The sequence below is a fragment of the Thamnophis sirtalis genome, unplaced genomic scaffold (genome assembly GCF_051295495.1).
Source record: "Thamnophis sirtalis isolate CommonGarterSnake01/CBP01778 unplaced genomic scaffold, rThaSir2_p1.2 scaffold_8, whole genome shotgun sequence".
NCBI lineage: Eukaryota > Metazoa > Chordata > Lepidosauria > Squamata > Natricidae > Thamnophis > Thamnophis sirtalis.
Genome location: NW_028261388.1, coordinates 22187652 through 22206708, shown reverse-complemented (window position 1 = coordinate 22206708; position 19057 = coordinate 22187652). Strand labels below are relative to the sequence as shown.

The 19057-nt window shown below is 40.0% G+C and overlaps 1 protein-coding gene across 2 annotated transcripts in view; it reads left to right on the top strand.

Annotated features, from left to right (window-relative positions):
* ATP8A2 (ATPase phospholipid transporting 8A2) overlaps positions 1 to 19057 on the top strand; it is a 379008-nt gene that overhangs the window by 141982 nt on the left and 217969 nt on the right. For both annotated transcript variants that reach the window (XM_087721235.1, XM_087721234.1), the window contains exon 25: positions 9271 to 9443. In XM_087721235.1, the coding sequence (XP_087577361.1) occupies positions 9271 to 9443 (173 nt within the window). The remainder of the gene's footprint in view (positions 1 to 9270; positions 9444 to 19057) is intronic.

Here is a 19057-nt window from a genome sequence, read left to right as displayed (position 1 = left end):
TGTGGACACATCTGTACATTAAACATACTGGTTGCATTTGTAGCACAAAATGATGAAATGACATTTCAGTCCTCCCATGTTCTGTGAACTTACCCATAATTTACATTGTGGCTGGATAGTCGTCACGTGGCATTAAGTCACAATGTGATGTGACTGATTTTAACGTAGTTCAATGTATGAGCCTTCTTATTTCTGAATTAGTTAACTAATTCTGGCTCTTATTGGCACTGCTGTATTTGGATCTCTGTGCAAATCATTGGAAGAAGCAAATTGTCTTTCTGGATCTGCTTCAGGCATGAAGTCACTGGATGCTTTGAGGCCATCCTGAAGTTTGTTCGTTCGTTCGTTCGTTCATTCATTCTCTCTCTCTCTCTCTCTCTCTCTCTCTCTCACACACACACACACACACACACACACACACACAATTTAGGATGGGGAGGAAGGCAAAACCTTATGGAATTGCTATATATTCTTTTGCAATTGCCTGTTTATGATTTGTGAAAAGGAAAAAAAACAAACAATTAAGCCTTATCTGGATATTCTCATTTTCTTGGGTTAGGATCAGTGTGCCAATTCCCCTGAGATTTGGCTAGTGATTAGTCAGCAATCTATCTAAAGTGTGGCTTAATTCCTTGTTGTTAAATAGCGATTTTCTTTCCCCCCCCCCTTTTTGCTGAGCATTAGAGAGGAAGATAATATTGCATATCCTTAAATATTTTCCCAGTGTGGGTTAAAAGATAACATGGGATGTTTCCAGTTGATTAAATTAGTCCTTCAGTGGGTTTAATTTCAATCAGTAATTTATGTAGTTCATCAGTTTATTCTGTATGGGAGGTTTGCTGTATCTTAATATGAACATTGGCCTTTTCCTCCTGCTTGTTGTTTAAACTGGGTTTACTAATCACACTTAAGCCTCACCTTATCAGCATTAGTTATAGCTAGATTTGTATTTTATAATAATACAATTATAAATTTTTGTCATCCACAAAGGGATTCTTCATATATCTCATTAATCCAGGGATAGGTAATCTCTAAGCTGTGTGTGATCAGACAGCAAAATATTTGTTGGTCCTCAACTTATGACTGTTTGTGCAGCAACTGTTTGAAGTTATGACGGCACTGAAAAAAGTGTCTTATAATGGTTCTTGCATATACAACTGTCACAACATCCTTCAACACATAACACATTCACAAGGGTTGCAGAATCCCTTTGTGTGTGTATGTGTGATGTGATCCACACTTGTAAACTTCCCAAGCAAAGTCAATGGAGGAAGCTAGATTTGCATAATGACTGGTGATTCGCTTAACAATTGGAACAAATACAGTCATAAAATGGGCATGGCTCATTTAACTGCCTTGATTAGCAGCACAAGTTCTGGTCCAATTGTAGATCGTAAATCAAGAATTAGCTGTAGTTAAAATTTGGAGTGCATTTTTTTTTGTTTCAACAATAATACAAGACAGATGCTCCAGTTCTCACTTTTAGACGCCTTTTCCCCAAACTGAAAAACAAAATAAGCGGATGTTCCCCCCTCCCCCCACCCTTATCCTTTCTGCTCTCCTCAGCAGATAACCACTTATGACCCATTAGTAGGTCTGAGAGCTGAGCTGTACTCGACTACCCACCTGGTATGTCTGCTCAGTATATAATCCAGTGTGTCATGTTAACACAGAAAATTAGGTTAATTGAGAAAAACAGGTTTAGGTTTTGTTGTGCCTAAAGTAAATGAAAAACATTTTCAACTTTTTTTTCTTTATTTAAAGAAACATTTTCAAGGCCATAACTGGATAAAATGTTGTGATTAACACTGTTGAATCCTAGAAGCTTTGAATGTTGAATGTTGAATGTTGTTGAATGTTGAATGTTTGCAGAATAATGTTAAACATGTTGAAATAGAATAGAATATAATTCTTTATTGGCCAAGTCTGATTGGATGCACAAGGAATTTGTCTTTGATGCATATGATCTCAGTGTACGTAAGACAAGATGCATTCATCAAGAATCATAAGGTACAGCACTTAATGATAGTCATAGAGTAGAAATAAGCAATCAGGAAAGAGTATCAATATCAATCGTAAGGATACAAGTAGCAAAGTTACAGTCCTGCAGTCATAAGTGGGAGGAGATGGGTGATAGGAAGAATGAGGAAACTAATAGTAATAGTAATGCAGCCTTAGTGAATAGTTTGACAGTGGTGAGGGAATATTTGTTTAGCAGAGTGATGGTGTTCGGGGGAAAAACTGTTCTTGTGTCTAGTTGTCTTGGTGTGCAGTGCTCTATAGTGTCATTTTGAGGATAGGAGTTGAAACAATTTACGTCCAGGATGCGAGGGGTCTGTAAATATTTTCACGGCCCTTTTTTTGACTTGTGCAGTGTAAAGGTCCTCAATGGAAGGCAGGTTGGCAGTAATTGTTTTTTTCCCCCTGCAGTTCTAAAATTATCCTCTGAAGTCTGTGTCTGTCTTGTTGGGTTGCAGAGCCAAACCAGACAGTTATAGAGGTGCAGATGACAGACTCAATAATTCCTCTTTTGGAAACATATTAAATAGTTTGTGTTTTAGAAAATATATTTCAGATACTTCTTTGTCAGAAATCCACTGATAATTATGCAGGATATTGTCAGTTAACATTGAAAATAGTTTTTTAAAAATTTTTTGGCAGCTGCTGCACACTGCTGGCTCATATTTAAATGATTGTCCTCTAGGACTCCAAGATCCCTCTCACAGTTACTACTATTGAGCAAGGTACCATCTATACTGTACCTGTGCATTTAGGCAAGAAAAATGAAATGCACAAGTACAGTATAAGTGGTACCTTGCTCAATAGTAGTAATAGTGAGAGGGATCTTGGAGTCCTAGTGGACAACTATTTAAATATGAGCCAGCAGTGTGCAGCAGCTGCCAAAAAAGCCAACGCAGTTCTAGGCTGCATAAATAGAGGGATAGAATCAAGATCATACCACTTTATAATGCCTTGGTAAAGCATTTGGAATACTGCATTCAGTTTTGGTCGCCACAATGTAGAAAAGATGTGGAGACTCTAGAAAGAGTGCAGAGAAGAGCAACAAAGATGATTAGGGGACTGGAGACTAAAACATATGAAGAACAGTTGCAGGAACGGGGTATGTCTAGTTTAATGAAAGGAAGGACTAGGGAAGACATGATAGCAGTGTTCCAATATCTCAGGGGTTGCCACAAAGAAGAGGGAGTCAAGCTATTCTCCAAGGCACCTGACGGTAGAACAAGAAGCAATGGGTGGAAACTAATCAAGAAGAGAAGCAATTTAGAACTGAGGAGAAATTTCTTGACAGTTAGAACAATTAATCAGTGGAACATCTTGCCTCCAGAAGTTGTGAATGCCCCAACACTGGAAGTCTTTAAGAAGATGTTGGATAGCCATTTGTCTGAAGCGATACAGAGTTTCCTGCCTAGTCAGGGGGACTAGAAGACCTCCAAGGTCTCTTCCAACTCTGCTATTGTAAATTTCATAAAGAATAGGAGAAACATTGTTTCATTTGTCATTTTTCTTGCATTGTTGAAGCTAAATTAGATCTTTCTAATTAGATCATTCTCAGTTTTCCCCTCAAAAAGTTTTGTATTTATAGGATTATTCAGTCTCATGCTGGATATTATGATTACTAATTCTATAGATGGAATATGCTGTCCATTCTTTACATGCTTCAAATTCAAGCTTTATTGAACTTTCAGCAGAATGTTTAGTCTGTGTTGAATTTGGATGGGAGTGAAGCTTCCTTTCTTCTTTTGTGGTTTTGAGATGGGGTAATTTTCACAATGTAGGGAAAAGTCTCTCACATTTTAGCTGATGCTGGTGGTTTAAATTTCCCAGAATTCCTTGGAACAAAATGCTTTCTAAAACAGAATTATTCTGGAGAATTCAATTTTCTATTTAAGTTTCTATCCTGCTTTCCCCCCATTATTTTAAAACGGTAAATGTTTTCAACTTTCATTTCCTCCCAGAACACCAGCCATAGGAATAGATTGATCTGGAAAGGAATGATATGTTCAATGTTTCGTGACCCGTCAAAAGCGCGGACGGCAAAAGCGCGATCGACAAAATCGCGCCTTTGACGTCATCACAGCGCGACGAAAAAGATCGAAAAATTCAAATAAAAATTAATAAAAATTAAATTAAAGCAAGCCGATTCACATAAAGGTAAGGGTTAGGGTTAGGGTTAGGGTTAGGGTTAGGTTAAGGGTTAGGGTTAGCTTTAGAGCGTTAGCGTTAGCGTTAGGGTTAGGATAAGGGTTAGCGTTACGTTTTTCGTTACTTTAACGGTTAGGTTTAGGGTTAGGTTTAGGGTTAGGTTAAGAGTTAGGGTTAGGGTTAGGTTTAGGGTTAGGTTTGGGGGGGTTAGGGGAAGGTTTTAGCTTTATTTTTACATTTTTTCGATCTTTTTCGTCGCGCTGTGATGACGTCACAGCGCGCTTCTGTCGAGCGCGATTTTGTCCTACGCGCTTTTGTGGTGGAACCCAATATTTAACTTAACCTGAACACCTTCACCAGAGGATGAAAGTAAACCAAAAACATTCAAAAGATTACAGTGTTGCATAATATATTATTTTTATTTGTGACAAATATATTCCCATCCACTCTTATTTTTTGCAGCTAAATCTGAGGTTTAGAGCATTATAAAAGGAAATAATCTAAAATATAATATGTTGTTTGGTTGCTAAGTTGCGTGACTCTTCATGACCTCATGGACCATGGTATGCCAGGCCCACCTGTCCTCCACTGTCTCCCAGAGTTTGCTCAAATTCATGTTCATTGCATCAATGACACCATCCCATCCTCTTCGTTCCCCTTCTCCTTTTGCCTTCAATCTTTCCCAACATCAGGGTCTTTTCCAATGGCTCCTCTCTTCTTATTTGGTAGCCAAAGTATTTGAGCTTCAGCTTTGGTATCTGTCCTTCTAAAGAAAAGTTAGGGTTGATTTCCTTTATGCATATTAAGCATATAATTAAAGATCTTTCATTAAGGTTGCATTAATTCAGAGATGCTAATTACAGGTATTGGATTGGATCCCAGTCGTTTTTGAACAATTTAGAACAATTTAGACCTGCTTAAACCTCCGAGTAGAAAACAATCCTTGGCTTCATTTGGATGCTTCCCACAGAAGGGAAGCCCAGAACTTCTTGTTGGATAGGGAGAAGTAGAAAAGAACATATTTACTTTACTTTGTTGTCATTGTATGTATATACATAGTTTACATGTACAGCGAAATTCATTTAACATCCAGAGACCAGGCCCAACACACATAGCAATCCCCAAACACAACCCCAACCACCAAAAAATTCCCCGCCCCTAAACCACCCATCCACGCAACAGGCCAAATAGTGCTGTCCAATAGCTCACTGATGGTGGCCGTTTAGTTCATTGTTGAGTGCAATTATAGCTCTGGGATAAAAGCTATTCAGAAGACGTGTGGTCCTAGTTTTAATTGCTCTGTATCTTCTGCCAGAAGGCAACAGTTTAAAAAGATTGTAAGCAGGATGGGAAGAGTCTCTGAGAATGTTATGCAACTTCCTCAAACAGAGAGATGCAAAGATGTCATCCAGGGCTGGTAGCTGGAGCCCAGGGATATTCTGGGCAGTTTTAATGATTCTCTGTAGAGCTTTTCTGTCCGCTGCAGAGCTGCTCCCATATCATGCAAGAATGTCATATGTTAGGCGCTCTCAATAGTGCTGCGATAGTAGGACAGAAGTAGATGTTGAGATAGATTTATCTTCCTTAGCATTTTCAGGAAGTACAGCCTCTTCTGGGCCTTCTTCATGAGCATGTTAGCATTCATGGTCCATGAGAGGTCCTCCGAGATATAAATGCCCAGATATTTAAAACTACCAACCTTCTGCAGCTCCTCGCCATTTATGTGCAATGGTAAATGTACATCTCTCTTCCGCCTGAAGTCAATTATAAGTTCTTTAGTTTTTTTGGGTGTTAAGTGTAAGGTTATTTTCTTTACACCACAATGCCAGCCCCTGTACTTCCTTTCTATAAGCAGACTCGTTGTTCTTATTAATGAGCCTCACCACTGTTGTGTCATCCACAAATTTAATAATTGTGTTGGTGTTATACAATGGGGTGCAGTCATGTGTGTGTAAAAAAATAAAGGAAGGGGCTTAGCACACAACCCTGGGGGACTCCTGTGCTTAATATCAGAGTAGAAGAATGGTGAGATCCCATCCTTACTAACTGTGGCCTATCTGTCAGAAAATCCTTTATCCACAAATAAATCATATTTAAGTGTTCTGGGTTCTTCTATGGGAAGTATCCTTTTCTTTCTTCTCAAGTTTGTAAATCATAGTGTGATGTCCTCATCTAATTGCCAACACTAAACAAAATAAGGTAGAGTAGTGAGAGGTCCTCTGCAGTGGTGGGTACCTGTTGGAACGGGCCTAGCGGTGCCATATGGATGTGTGCAGTCCGCGCATGTGTCTTAGAGTGTGGCGCAGTGGGTAGAGTGCAGTACTGCAGGCCACTTCAGCTGACTGCTAGATCAGCAGTTCAGCGGTTCAAATCTCACCGGCTCAGGGTTGACTCAGCCTTCCATCCTTCCGAGGTGGGTAAAATGAGGACCCGGATTGTTGTTGGGGGCAATATGCTGACTCTGTAAACCGCTTAGAGAGGGCTGAAAGCCCTATGAAGCGGTATATAAAAATCTGCTATTGCTATTAACGCCTCTGTGATGCTCCAGCTGCTCAGCAGAGCGTCGTGCAGGCGCTGTACGTGCCGTGCACGTGTGTGGAAGCACTGAAGACTTAAAAGACCTTAAAAGTAAGGAACTCGGGCGCCTTGGGCCCCCTGGAGCACTGTACCAGAATGGTATTCAGTGCTCCGGGCAGGCTCCGGTACACCCATACCAGGCTATACCATCTGAAACCCACCACTGGTCCTCTGCTAATTGATGGCAAATATGGAATAAGAAGTTAACATGATAGTTCATCCCTCTAAAGCATTTTCAGTTGGAAGATTTTAATTAATTAGATTTCTCCAGCCTTCATTTAAATTAGTGATTGACATAACACAGATTTTATTTATTTATTTATTTATTTATTTATTTATTTATTTATTTATTTATTTATTTATTTATTTATTTATTTATTTATTTATTTATTTATTTATTTATTTATTTATTTATTTATTTATTTATTTATTTGCATGCATGATTTATAGGCCACCCAATCCCGGAGGACTCCGGGCGACTTACAATGAAGGAAAAAAAAGAAATAATAAAAAATGAAAATAAAAGCAGGTTAAAATCAACACGCATACATTCGTTATGATCGGGGCTGGACCTCAACAATGAGGTCAACAGCCTCAGGCCTGCCGGAATAGCCAAGTTTTAACAGCTTTTCTGAAGGCCATGAGAGTGGGATAAGTAATTTCATGATTTTAAAAACTGGATACTAGAGGGAATAAAAGATTTTAGGTAGAAGAAGAAAACACAAGCCTGCAAAATGAAGCAAAGCATTATAGCAATGAAAATACTGAAACAGACTTTTGAAGAATGGAATCAGAACCTAGTAGCACAATATCGACAAAGTTAGTAAAAACATCTGCTTCTATGGATAGACTACATCCAAAATATGTCACTGAAGAAATAACAGATGTAGAACACATTTTATTGACAATATAAAGATAGTATCAAAAGTGCATTTATAACTAACAAGCCAAGAGAATGACTTGAAAAAGGATGTTTCGCTGGATCTATAAAAGAAATTAGCTGATATTTTAAAATTCAAAGGGGAAATGCAAAGGATAACTCAAAAGAACAAGCTGGACAATTTTTTCCTTTGGATTTATTTAAAGAAGGCTTGTTAAGTTCTTGAAGAATTCTGTATGATGGAACAAAAACGAAATGAAGAGAAATCATATCCTATGACAATATTTGAATGAACTGAATATTAAGACTGTTAAAACAACTTTATATTTCTTTCTTTTACTTTTATTTGATCAAGGTTAAAACAAGATACGTTGTTACTTCTGGCAATCCTTTATGGAATTTTGTGGACACCAGAACTGAAAAGATGATGTTTTATGGATTCCTTTGTAGAGAGATGGGATGTGGGATGGAGAGATAATTATTTGTAGTTTTATAAGGGATGAATAGTCACTAAATGTTTTATACTCATTGAGTTGAAGGTTGGAAAGGACCCAGTAGGCTGGGGTTGAAAATAGAACAGAATAGTCTGGAAGTATATGGCTAATGGGTAGCATTTTTTATTTCATACTAAATCAGCTCAGTTCAGAAACTGGCAGATTTTATATTTTATAGTTCTCTGGCCAAGGAAAAGCAAGGTAACTTTATTAAAAAGAACACCAACCCAAGTGTAATGGTAATAAAATACAGCCAATGTTAAAAACAGAAATTGAAATGTTTCAGAAGTCAGTACTATACTTATATTAATTTGAACAGATTAAGGCCAGTAGCAAAATAAAACTTTAAAAAGTTAACATCTTAATGAGAAGCAGCTCAAACTAAAGTCCTGTTGAAGAACCTGCAGTGAAGGAAATCAACATACTATACACACCCCAATTTAGTTTATGTAATTTAGGGTATAAATTTTACAGCTTTAGGAGAGAGCTGTGTGTTCATTTTGTTAGCTCTTTATGTGGACGATTGGTACAAATCCTTAACTGCATATCCAAACTCTCTCCCAATGTGGTCATGAATAACTCACGCACTGCACTCTGGACTGGAGGAAATATGGGTGGAAACTAATCAAAGACAGGAGCAACCTAGAACTAAGGAGAAATTTCCTGACAGTTAGAACAATTAATCAGTGGAACAACTTGCCTCCAGAAGTTGTGAATGCTCCAACACTGGAAGTTTTTTAAGATGATGTTGGATAGTCATTTGACTGAAGTGGTGTAGGGTTTCCTGCCTAGGCAGGGGGTTGGACTAGAAGACCTCCAAGGACCTTTCCAACTCTGTTATTCTATTCTATTCTATTCTATTCTATCACAAGTTATACCAATGCCACCTAGCAGCACCTAACGACTGATCCAGTAACTGGAGGAATTCAAAACATTCCCATCAGCATAGATCATGTCTGTAATCTAAAAAGTCATATTGCCTTCTTTCTCATGCATGTTCATATTTTTGTAATATACATGCAATAACAAATGTGGAATCTATCGGAATTCCTCCTTGAATAAATCCTTCAAGCTTCCCAATTTGGGCTGTCCTACTTAACAAAAATGGTAACAACATGTTGTTTTCTCCTGCCCATCCTCTTTTTTTTCATTTAGGCAACAAGAGCAGCATTAACGCACCACTGTGAAAATCTGGGAGACTCACTGGGCAAAGAAAATGATATTGCTTTGATTATAGATGGCCAGACTCTGAAGTATGCCCTATCCTTTGAAGTGAGGCAGTCCTTCCTGGACCTAGCATTATCCTGTAAGGCTGTCATTTGTTGCAGGTAAGAAATCCAACTGAAGTCCACTGTACTCAATGGATTTACCTTAGAGCAGTGATGGTTAACCTTTTTGCCATCGTATGACAAAAGCAGGGGGAGCGCATGGGGTCATGCACGTGTGTGCCCAGCCCACACCCATGATTCTATGTGCCCACCCCCCACACATGTACATGTGCCCCCCCAAGCTCCCCCGCTTTTGCCACGTGATGACACGATGACACCAGGCTCCAAACCCTTTCTAGGTGCCTAGGGAGGGCAAAAACAACCTAGAGGCCCTCCGGAGGCTGAAAACGGTGTGTTTGCTGACTTCCGGTTGGACCAGAAGGCCCGTTTTTTGCTCTCCCTAGGCTCCAGAACATTTCTAGGGTGAAAACAGCCTTAAAGGGCAGTGTGGTGGCTCAGCAGTTAAGAAAGGAAAGCTGGCAGCCCAGGTTTGAGGTGAGCTCCCATCCTTGTTCCAGTTCTTATCAACCTAGCAGTTCAAAAACAATGCCAGATAAATAGGTACCACTTTGGTGGGGAAGTAACAGTGCTCTGTTATGTCATGCTGGCCACATGACTGTGGAAATATCCTTGAAACAGAGATTAAAGGGCAGTGTGGTGGCTCAGCAGTTAAGACACTGGAAAGCTGGCAGCCCAGGTTTGAGGTGAGCTCCCATCCTTGTTCCAGTTCTTATCAACCTAGCAGTTCAAAAACAGATAAATAGGTACCACTTTGGTGGGGAAGTAACAGAGCTCTGTTATGTCATACTGGCCACATGACTGTGGAAATATCCTTGAAACAGAGATGAACACCGCCCCCTACAGTCAGTAACAATTAGTGGACTAAAATCTTCAGGGACTCCCTTACCTTTTTATATATTGTGTAGGTATAGGATTATAGTTGTTAGCATACATGGTACTGTAAGACTCTTAAAGGATGGCCAGATTCAATATTTAATTTAAACATGGCACCTTCCTTCTTTGTGTTCTGTAAAAAGAATATTAAATGTATTCCAAACTTAACAAGAATATTAGATAGGTTGTTTTAAAAAACATAACAGTCTTGTGTTTGCTATATAACACTTGAATTCAAGTCAACATATCAAGGTAGCTTGTCACATATGGGATATATTGGATTTTTGTTTGGCTGTGTGTATCATCTTCTGACTGCCATTGGCCTTTGAAGTAACAGTCTTGTTTATTTGCATTCAGTTATTTGCTCAGCTGATGTTCCCAACATATGGCTGTGAGAGTTTAACAAATATTCCAAAAAGTTATGAATATTGGTGAGCTCCTTAGCGCTGACATAAAATAGTATTCTTGGAGACAGCGCTTCCATACTCTGTGTTGTTAACCCCAACTACTTGCTTATTTTTAACTTAACCTTGTTGATACAGATAATGAATAGAACATCACCATCAATGGAGGTGATGTACCTCCATTTTTCTGCAAACCAAGCCCAGATTTATTGCATTTTCATTTTTAAAGATTTCTCTTGAGAGCCAGCATCAACAGTACTTTATGGCTAAAGCCAAAGAAATAAATACACCATATATCTTAAGTGTATTTAAAGTTACGTTGAATAGAAAATGCATCTGAAGTACTGTACCCCTGTGGAAATGAAAAGCTAACTCCTAATAAATGCTCCATTAAATCCTTTGAATGCATGCTATTTTATATTGACAGTTGCAAACCATAGTCTGTCTAGATTTGATGAAATATTGTAGCATAGGGTTAAGAAATAAAGATGGACCCTAATTTTACCCTCTTTCCCCACTATTTAATTTGAAATTTCCTCTTCCCTATGGCAATTCTGTTTCAGCTTTCTTCCTCTGTGGCTTTAAAGTGCAGTGTCTTATTTGACATGCAGGAGGATGATTAAAGCAGCCCAGAGTGGGATAAAAAATGTTTTCTTTTCTCCACAAGCACCTGGCAAGTGAAAGGAATGTTTCTGTAAAGCCATATAGGCTGTTAAAGGCATTCCTCATTCTCCCTGGAGAAACTCCACTCCACTTTCTTTTATTTTCCCTCCTCTCCAACCTCTGAAATTACATCATGTCTTTTCTTTCTCCTTTGAATCATTTTACAGTATCAATATTTTATTGCACTTTTAAACATTGTTCTGTGGGGTGTTTGGTGCTTTTGAAGGGTTTTTGCTTGTCTTTCAAATTTTCATTTTAAGACGCGCCGATAATTAAAACTGGCCACCACCATATGGAAAGACGATGACTAATGTTGGTAAATTCTTGGCAATAGAAGGAAATTCTAAGCTATCAGCCCTGCTGTCAGTCAAGGAACTCACACTAAGACTTGAGATGGGAATTAATTTGACTATATGGATTGCCCTTACAAAGACTGACTAGATGTAAAGAAAGAAGCCACAATTCAGATTTATAAGATTTCTTCAATGTTACAAGAAATACACTGACTGAACCAATAATTGCGGTTACATGTATATTCAATATGGGAAAAAGTCAAGGCATGAGTATTTTGGGGTATAGCAGTTAGCAATAGCAGTTAGACTTATATACCACTTCATAGGGCTTTCAGCCCTCTCTAAGCGGTTTACAGAGTCAGCATATCGCCCCCCACAGTCTGGGTCCTCATTTCACCCACCTCGGAAGGATTGAAGGCTGAGTCAACCTTGAGCCGGTGAGATTAGAACCGCCGAACAGTCAGCTGAAGTGGCCTGCAGTACTGCACCCTAACCACTGCGCCACCTCGGCTCTTATGCTCATTTCAATTAGCACGCCCATGATTGTGAAAGTGTGACAATTAAAGAACAAAGTTGGAGATAAACAATTTCATGAATTTGAGTGTTACCAGTTGTGCGTCCTTTCAGGCATGATGTGAAAAGGACTTTTATATAAACTGCCAATGCCAGTGAAAATGGGGCTTGTATCTGTGTTTCCTTAGCCAATATTTTTTTCTTGTTGTGTTGTTCGTTCTGCTTTCAAGTGATCTTAACTTCGTACTTAACTAATTTTGCCAGAGGTGTTTCTTTTGTTCTTCGGGAATACTGCATGGAATTAAGAGAAAAGCAGCCTTGTGGTGTCACATTGCAAGCTTTACCTCTTTTTTGTATGTGCATCACATCTGTGAAAAGGTCAGATTTTTTTAGTATGACAACACAGTGCTGCTCTTGTCATTCTGATAAAAAGGACGAATCCCACAGATGCCTCTGAACTCCATATCTCTTGCAATCTGTGATCTCTTGCATACAAAACAGGAGGCCGTTTGAACTTCTGGGCCACTGTAGTATATGCCACCTAATGTAGCCTCAAGCGTTCTTACAGTGGTTGTGTGGGATATTTGGGGCTGAATGTCTTTATTGCAACTGAACCCTATAGTATAATTTGTCCTGTGATATATATTTTTTTAAAAATAACCAGTTAACAAACAAGAGAAAGGAAGGACTCCTCCTTCTTTTTTTCTTCCTGCCACCACATAAAATGAAATCTCTATAATCTAGCTCGCAAAATAAGTCTCTGAAATCATATGCTAAAATATTTATGCTGGGGTTTACTTTGTTCCTTCAGTGACCAGCTCCTGCCTGGTTATTGTAATTTCATTTAGATTGTTTTTTAATTTATAAATTACATCAGAAAAATATGGAGAAGCCCACCATTATTGACATGATGACTTGTTCATTTTCATTATAAAAGATGCCCTCCTTTTTGGCCTGTGACTTAAATTACAATATACTATTTCTGATTAAGAATATGCAAACTTGAATAACATTAATTGGTCCCAAAGAAAATTATCTATGTGTTCTATTTCCCCATATATAGTCCTCTGACTATCCCCGCCTGCTCCCATCTATCAGCTATTGAATTATCAATGCTTATTATCTAGTTCTACCTCTGACAATTCATGACAGCCCAATGCTCGTCTCCGGTTTGAAAACCGTAAGGGAAAGATCATTCTGGCAGCTTTCATGTGTGCATGTAATTGAAGGTGGAGGAAATATGGGGAAAGCAGTCAGATCTGCTGCATCCCGAAAGTTTTCCTTGCTGACCACTTGGAAATCGACCCTTTAAACCAAATGTAATCAATTCCCCCCCCCCACATATTCCTTATACAAGTCCCTCCTTGGGGACGCATGTAAAACATGTTGCAACTGTAATTGACTATGCTTGAGGTGGCAAATTTCTCTCCCTTCTTTCTTTCTTCCCTCCCCCACCCTCCACTCTCAAATCACACAGGGTTTTTCATTTGGAGGTTTAAGGCTAGTGGTTTCTGAGTCTTATTATCCTTGTCATTCGCAACACTTTGCAGAATCAGCAGGAAAGCCAAGTTAGTTATAGGATAGCCTGGTTTCTGTTCATCCTTGTTAATCAACTCCCTTAGCTATAACAGGGATCTTTAGCATATCAGAACACAATTGTTAAGGGGTTTGAAGCAAAGATGGACAACTCTTTTCAGATTAAGCACAGCATAGGTGATGTAGAAGAAGAACGGGCAAAGCAAGGGAGCAGAATTAATAGCAATAGCACTTAGGCTTATACCTTATATACCACTTCACGGCAGCAGTGGGATTCAAATAATTTAACAACCAGTTTGCCCAGAGTCAGGTTGGCTGTTGTGGGAGGCATGGTCCATCCCCATTCTCCAGCTCTGCCACCTAAGGCTCCCATGATGGCCAACCTTACCCTGGGCGAAACGGTTGATAAATTTCCACCCTTTGCCAAAATGCTCTTTCTGAGGCGTCTTGTTTACACATTGGTCTCGAGGCTGTCTCAGCCTTCTGGGCGTGGCTCCTTTAAGAGGTGAGTTTTCTGAGGAACGAGGAGTGGGGGGTTACCGTAGAGACAAAGAATTGGAGTTCCTGAGAACTCCTATGGGAAGGTGAAGAATTGGGGGGAAGTGGAGGGAGGGATTTTTCTCTCTCCCCATGGAGTTTCGTGCAGAGGGTGTTGGTCAGTTTACAGGCAAAAGTGAGAGGGTTGAGGAATTAAGTTGGCAGCACGATCAAAGCTGGGGCCAATGTAGGAGAGACTGTGGGCCCAGGCAAATTATTAACAACCCCCCCCCCCATCAAAGTGGATTCTCAGCGCTGCACTGCCTAAAATGGAGGAATGGGCAACAGAGCGGTTGGCACGAGGGAAGGTGGAGGATCAGGGAGAAGAAAGAGGGAAAGCGGCCTTCTCCTTCCCTTGTGCTGGCTGCTCCGTTGCACGCTTCTCCATTTTAGCACAGCACAGTGCCTAGGATCCAATTTGATAGCGCAGGATGGCTAATTTAACAACCAGTTCACTTGAACCAGTGCAAACTGGCTGAATCCCACCACTGCTTCACGGTGCTTTATAATCCTCTCTAAGCAGTTTACAGAATCAGCATATTTACCCCAACAATCTTAGTCCTCATTTCACTGACCTCGGAAGGATGGAAGGCTGTGTCTACCTTCAACCAGTGAGAATCGAACCGCTGGTGGTTATTAACCTGAAATGCTGCATTGTAACCAATACTGTGCCACCACAGCTTTAATTAACCATGTCATTAGAATCCTTGTATTGCCACAAGAGGTCGAGGTCCAGCTTCCCTTGTATTCCATTGACCTTTATCTAGCACCAATTTAATGCTAGCTATTAATTAACTGGATTTTTGTGTATATATTTGGATAGATCTTCTATGCTGCAACCTTATGAAAGGTCCTGGTTCCTTGGCTTGACAGGTAAGAACAGTCAGGGCAAAGACATTGTGCAACCATGGTAGAAGTCAATAAAAAGAGTAAAAATAAAATGACTAATTTGCACCAAATCATTTAGTATGTGCAATTTTAGTAATCCCCATGTGTTAAATAATTTCCTCTTTTGCAGCATCGAGCATTGCCATGCAGGAGCAAATTGAGGAGCAGTTTCATATATCCAGGATCTCAAACCATGCCCTTGCTTTTCCTAAAGATAATTAACAAGCCAGTTAATTATCTGATAATAGAACTTTGCATGATGACAAACAACTTTGCATTGTATCAAACTGGCAGTTGCTTTCTGATAATTAAAATTTTATTTGCAGGGAATAATTGATGGATGCAAATCAAATATTTAGCTATTGTCATGCAAATTGAATCACGAACCACCAATATCAACTGTATAAACAGTTTAAAATCACTTTTCAGGATTTTCTTAGAATTGTATATTTCCTTTTCCTATTCTTCTTCCTGAATGCCTGAGAGGAGTTTTCATCACTACGTTTACTAATTAGGGCTTTCACTATTGTCCAAATCAGGAATGATGGTAATCAATAATTGTAATCCATGTGCTGTCAGACTCCTGAATACAAAATAACATCATAACTACGTAGTATGATGGACTTGTACGGCAGGCAAAATGTGTAACATGTTCACACTAGTGCAATAGGACTGGGTGTTTGTTAATATGATTTATTGGGTTAGGGATTTTCTGTCTCCATTGTGAGTTGTATTGTGTTGGGGGATGTAAACTGAGGGAGCTCAACCAATCTCATTGTACATATGTTGTGCACTGACAAATAAATAATTCTAAATCCATTCTTTAAAGAAAAGCCAGTTTCTAAAATAACAGTGTGTAGTTGGTTAAGGAAAGATTGAGGAAAATGCTATCTTACAGTATTTTTTCTCTGCCATATAGGAAAAGTAAAAAAAAAAAAATGAGCGAGAAATATGCCAGTTTCAGAATAAGCTAGGATCGTTTCTCTTTGCTGACCTGTAATTTAGTACGCTTACATTTTCTTTTAATTTTTTATTTTAAACACTTAAACACATCAACAAAAACAAACACATAACTTACAAACAACACCGGAACTGAACGTTACTTCTCACAGCATTTAGCAATTGGTGCATCTTTACCAGGTGGTACACCCCGGTACGGGCGTAACAGAGCCTCCAGAGCAACGGGCGCTCCAGAGGACCCATCCGCCTGCCCGTGCTCCTTACCTGTCTTTAAATTCTTTGGCGCTTCTGCACACACGCATGGTGCATACAGCGCCTGCCTGACGCTCCATTGAGCAGCTAAAGCATCGCAGAGACTTGCAGAGGCATTGCTGGATGGTAAGATGCATGTGCGCACTACACACATGTGTGCGCGTGCCGCACACGTTTATGTGGAAAATGCTGGGCCCCGTTGCAACCAGAACCCACCACTGATCTTTACAGTTATTGTTTCCCCTCCTATACATTCCAGTTTTACATTTGCGGTCACCTTGTTTCTTATTCCCTTGCTTAGTTGTTTATGTTTAGCCATTTCTATCAGGTTATCATAATACCTTTATTGTATTGTATATATTTTTCTTATGTCAGTGTATCTTAAATTATCTTTCCTACCTTCGATCTTATTGCTATATCCCAATTCTTCTACTATACGTTAATTTTCGTTTTCCAATTTCTTATTTCTATCATCTAACCACTTGTACCATTTTTCCCAAACTAAATAGTATTCCTCCTTTCCTTGAATTTCCTTCATCAATTTATCCATCTCCGGACAGTCTAAGAACTTCCTTATTACGTCGTCTTTGTTCAGGAGAACGCTACTTTTAAACTAGTTTATAATATCAGCACACTAGAGAGCCATATCGTGTCACCTATCTATCCATAAATAAGTTTTTTAGAACCTGTTGTGTACAAACCAACAGCTTAAATGTGTACAGTAATAGAATCAGTAATCCCATCTCAGTTTTCTCTACCCAATTTTAGTTAATCCAAGTTAAGGAATATATCTTTGAAAATCCCCAAAAGAAAGTGTTTCCTACCAATAATTTTCTTTTTTCAATTGGCTGCCCATGGAATAGGCAATTTAGGTAAAATACATAAATGGAGACAGGCCATATTCAGGACACTTTAAAAACTCCAGTCAATTATTTTGTAATGCAGATTAGTTGTGAAACACCCACTCAAGAGTTTGAGAAAATATGGTCTTACCTTTCAAGGAAATGTGATTAATTGCTTGATATTTGCATGCCAGTTCAATTTTTAAATAGCTGAATTAAGCATACCTCAACTTCTTCTCTTGGGGGATTGTTTTACAGGGCACTAACCATACCTAAGGGAGTCCCCCCCCAGATTTTAGACTGCAGATCCCCTTTCATAACCTCATCCTATTATTCTAATTGTAAGTTTATTCATGCAGTCATCTTCCACCTCTTTGGTACGGGCTTAGGATAATAACACATACTACCTCAATTGTAGGATGATTTAGCTTCTTATATTAACAAATCTGCTTCCAATTTTCTAGAGCTCATTTTCACCTTTGAATTATTCAACATCTATTTTTAAGAAGCAGTTTAGTACATGCATCTGTAACTCCTTTTTCTTGGTTAGAGACAAAAAAATGGACAGAATGAGTATTTGTTTTCCATCTTTGAATGAGACAACTCGGAAAGCTCCATCAGTTGTGCTTTCAGTTCTTTCTGAAGTAGTCAACCTACCAAGTTGATGCTTGATTTCCAGTGTTAAAAACTTCCAGTGTTAGAGAACCCACAACTTCTGGAACGACTTGCCTCCAGAAGTTGTAGGTGTTCCAACACTCAGTTCAGTTGTGTTTATTTATAGGCCGCCCTTTTCCCTGAGGGGACTCAGGGCGGCTAACAACTTATATGGGAGGGGAAGACATACAATAACATAAAAACACAGTATATAATTAAAATCAAGCAACATTCATTCAACATTCGGGCGGGGGCAAATTATGGTCTTTACCCCCAGGCCTGGCGGGATAGCCAGATCTTGAGGGCTGTGTGGAAGGTCTGAAGGGTGGTGAGGGTACGAATCTCCACGGGGAGATCGTTCCAGAGGGTCGGAGCTGCTACAGAAAAGGCTCTCCTCTGCGTAGTTGCCAGCCGGCACTGGCTGGCAGATGGCACTCGGAGGAGGCCCAATCTGTGGGATCTTATGGGTCGAGAGGAGGTAATTGGCACTGGAGAGGTTTAGGAGGAGACTGGACTACCATTCATCTGAAATGGCAGGGGTGTCAAACTTGATTTTATTGAGGACGCATCAGGATTGTGTTTGACCACGAGGTGGTGGGTGGGATGGAGGGGGGGGTACCCAGGGTGGGGGTGGCCATCTCAATGTCACTCGTGTTGGGGCCACCTGTGGACTCTGCCAGATAAAACAGGCTCCCAAGCTTCGTTTTCAGCTGCAACAGCCTCCTGCAACCCTCTGCACCGTGGGCCAGTCCTTCGCTGTTTCTAGGGCAGCCCCAAGGGGCAGATCTAAGCATCCCATGGGCCAGATTTGACACACCTGGTATGAGGTTTTGTGCCTGAGCAGCAGTGGTGGGTTGCAGATGGTATGCCCCGGTATGGGTGTACCAGAGCCTGTCCAGAGCACCTGATACCGTTCCGTTCTGGTGCTCCAGAGGGCCCATCCACCCGCTCTTGCTCCTTACCTATGCTTTAAGCATTTGGTGCTTCTGCACATGCGCATGGCGCTTACGGCGCCTGATCAACGCTCCGCCAAGCAGCTGGAGCATCGCAGAGACTTGAGGAAGCATCACAGGTAAGTACGACACATGCGTGCACCTCGCACGTGTGCACGCATGTCATGTGCGGGCATGTGGGTGACGCCAAGGCTGTTCCAACCGTACCGGTTGGAACGGAATCCGGAACCCACCACTGCTGAGCAGGTGGTTTAACTAGAAGATGTCCAAGGTCCCTTTCAACTC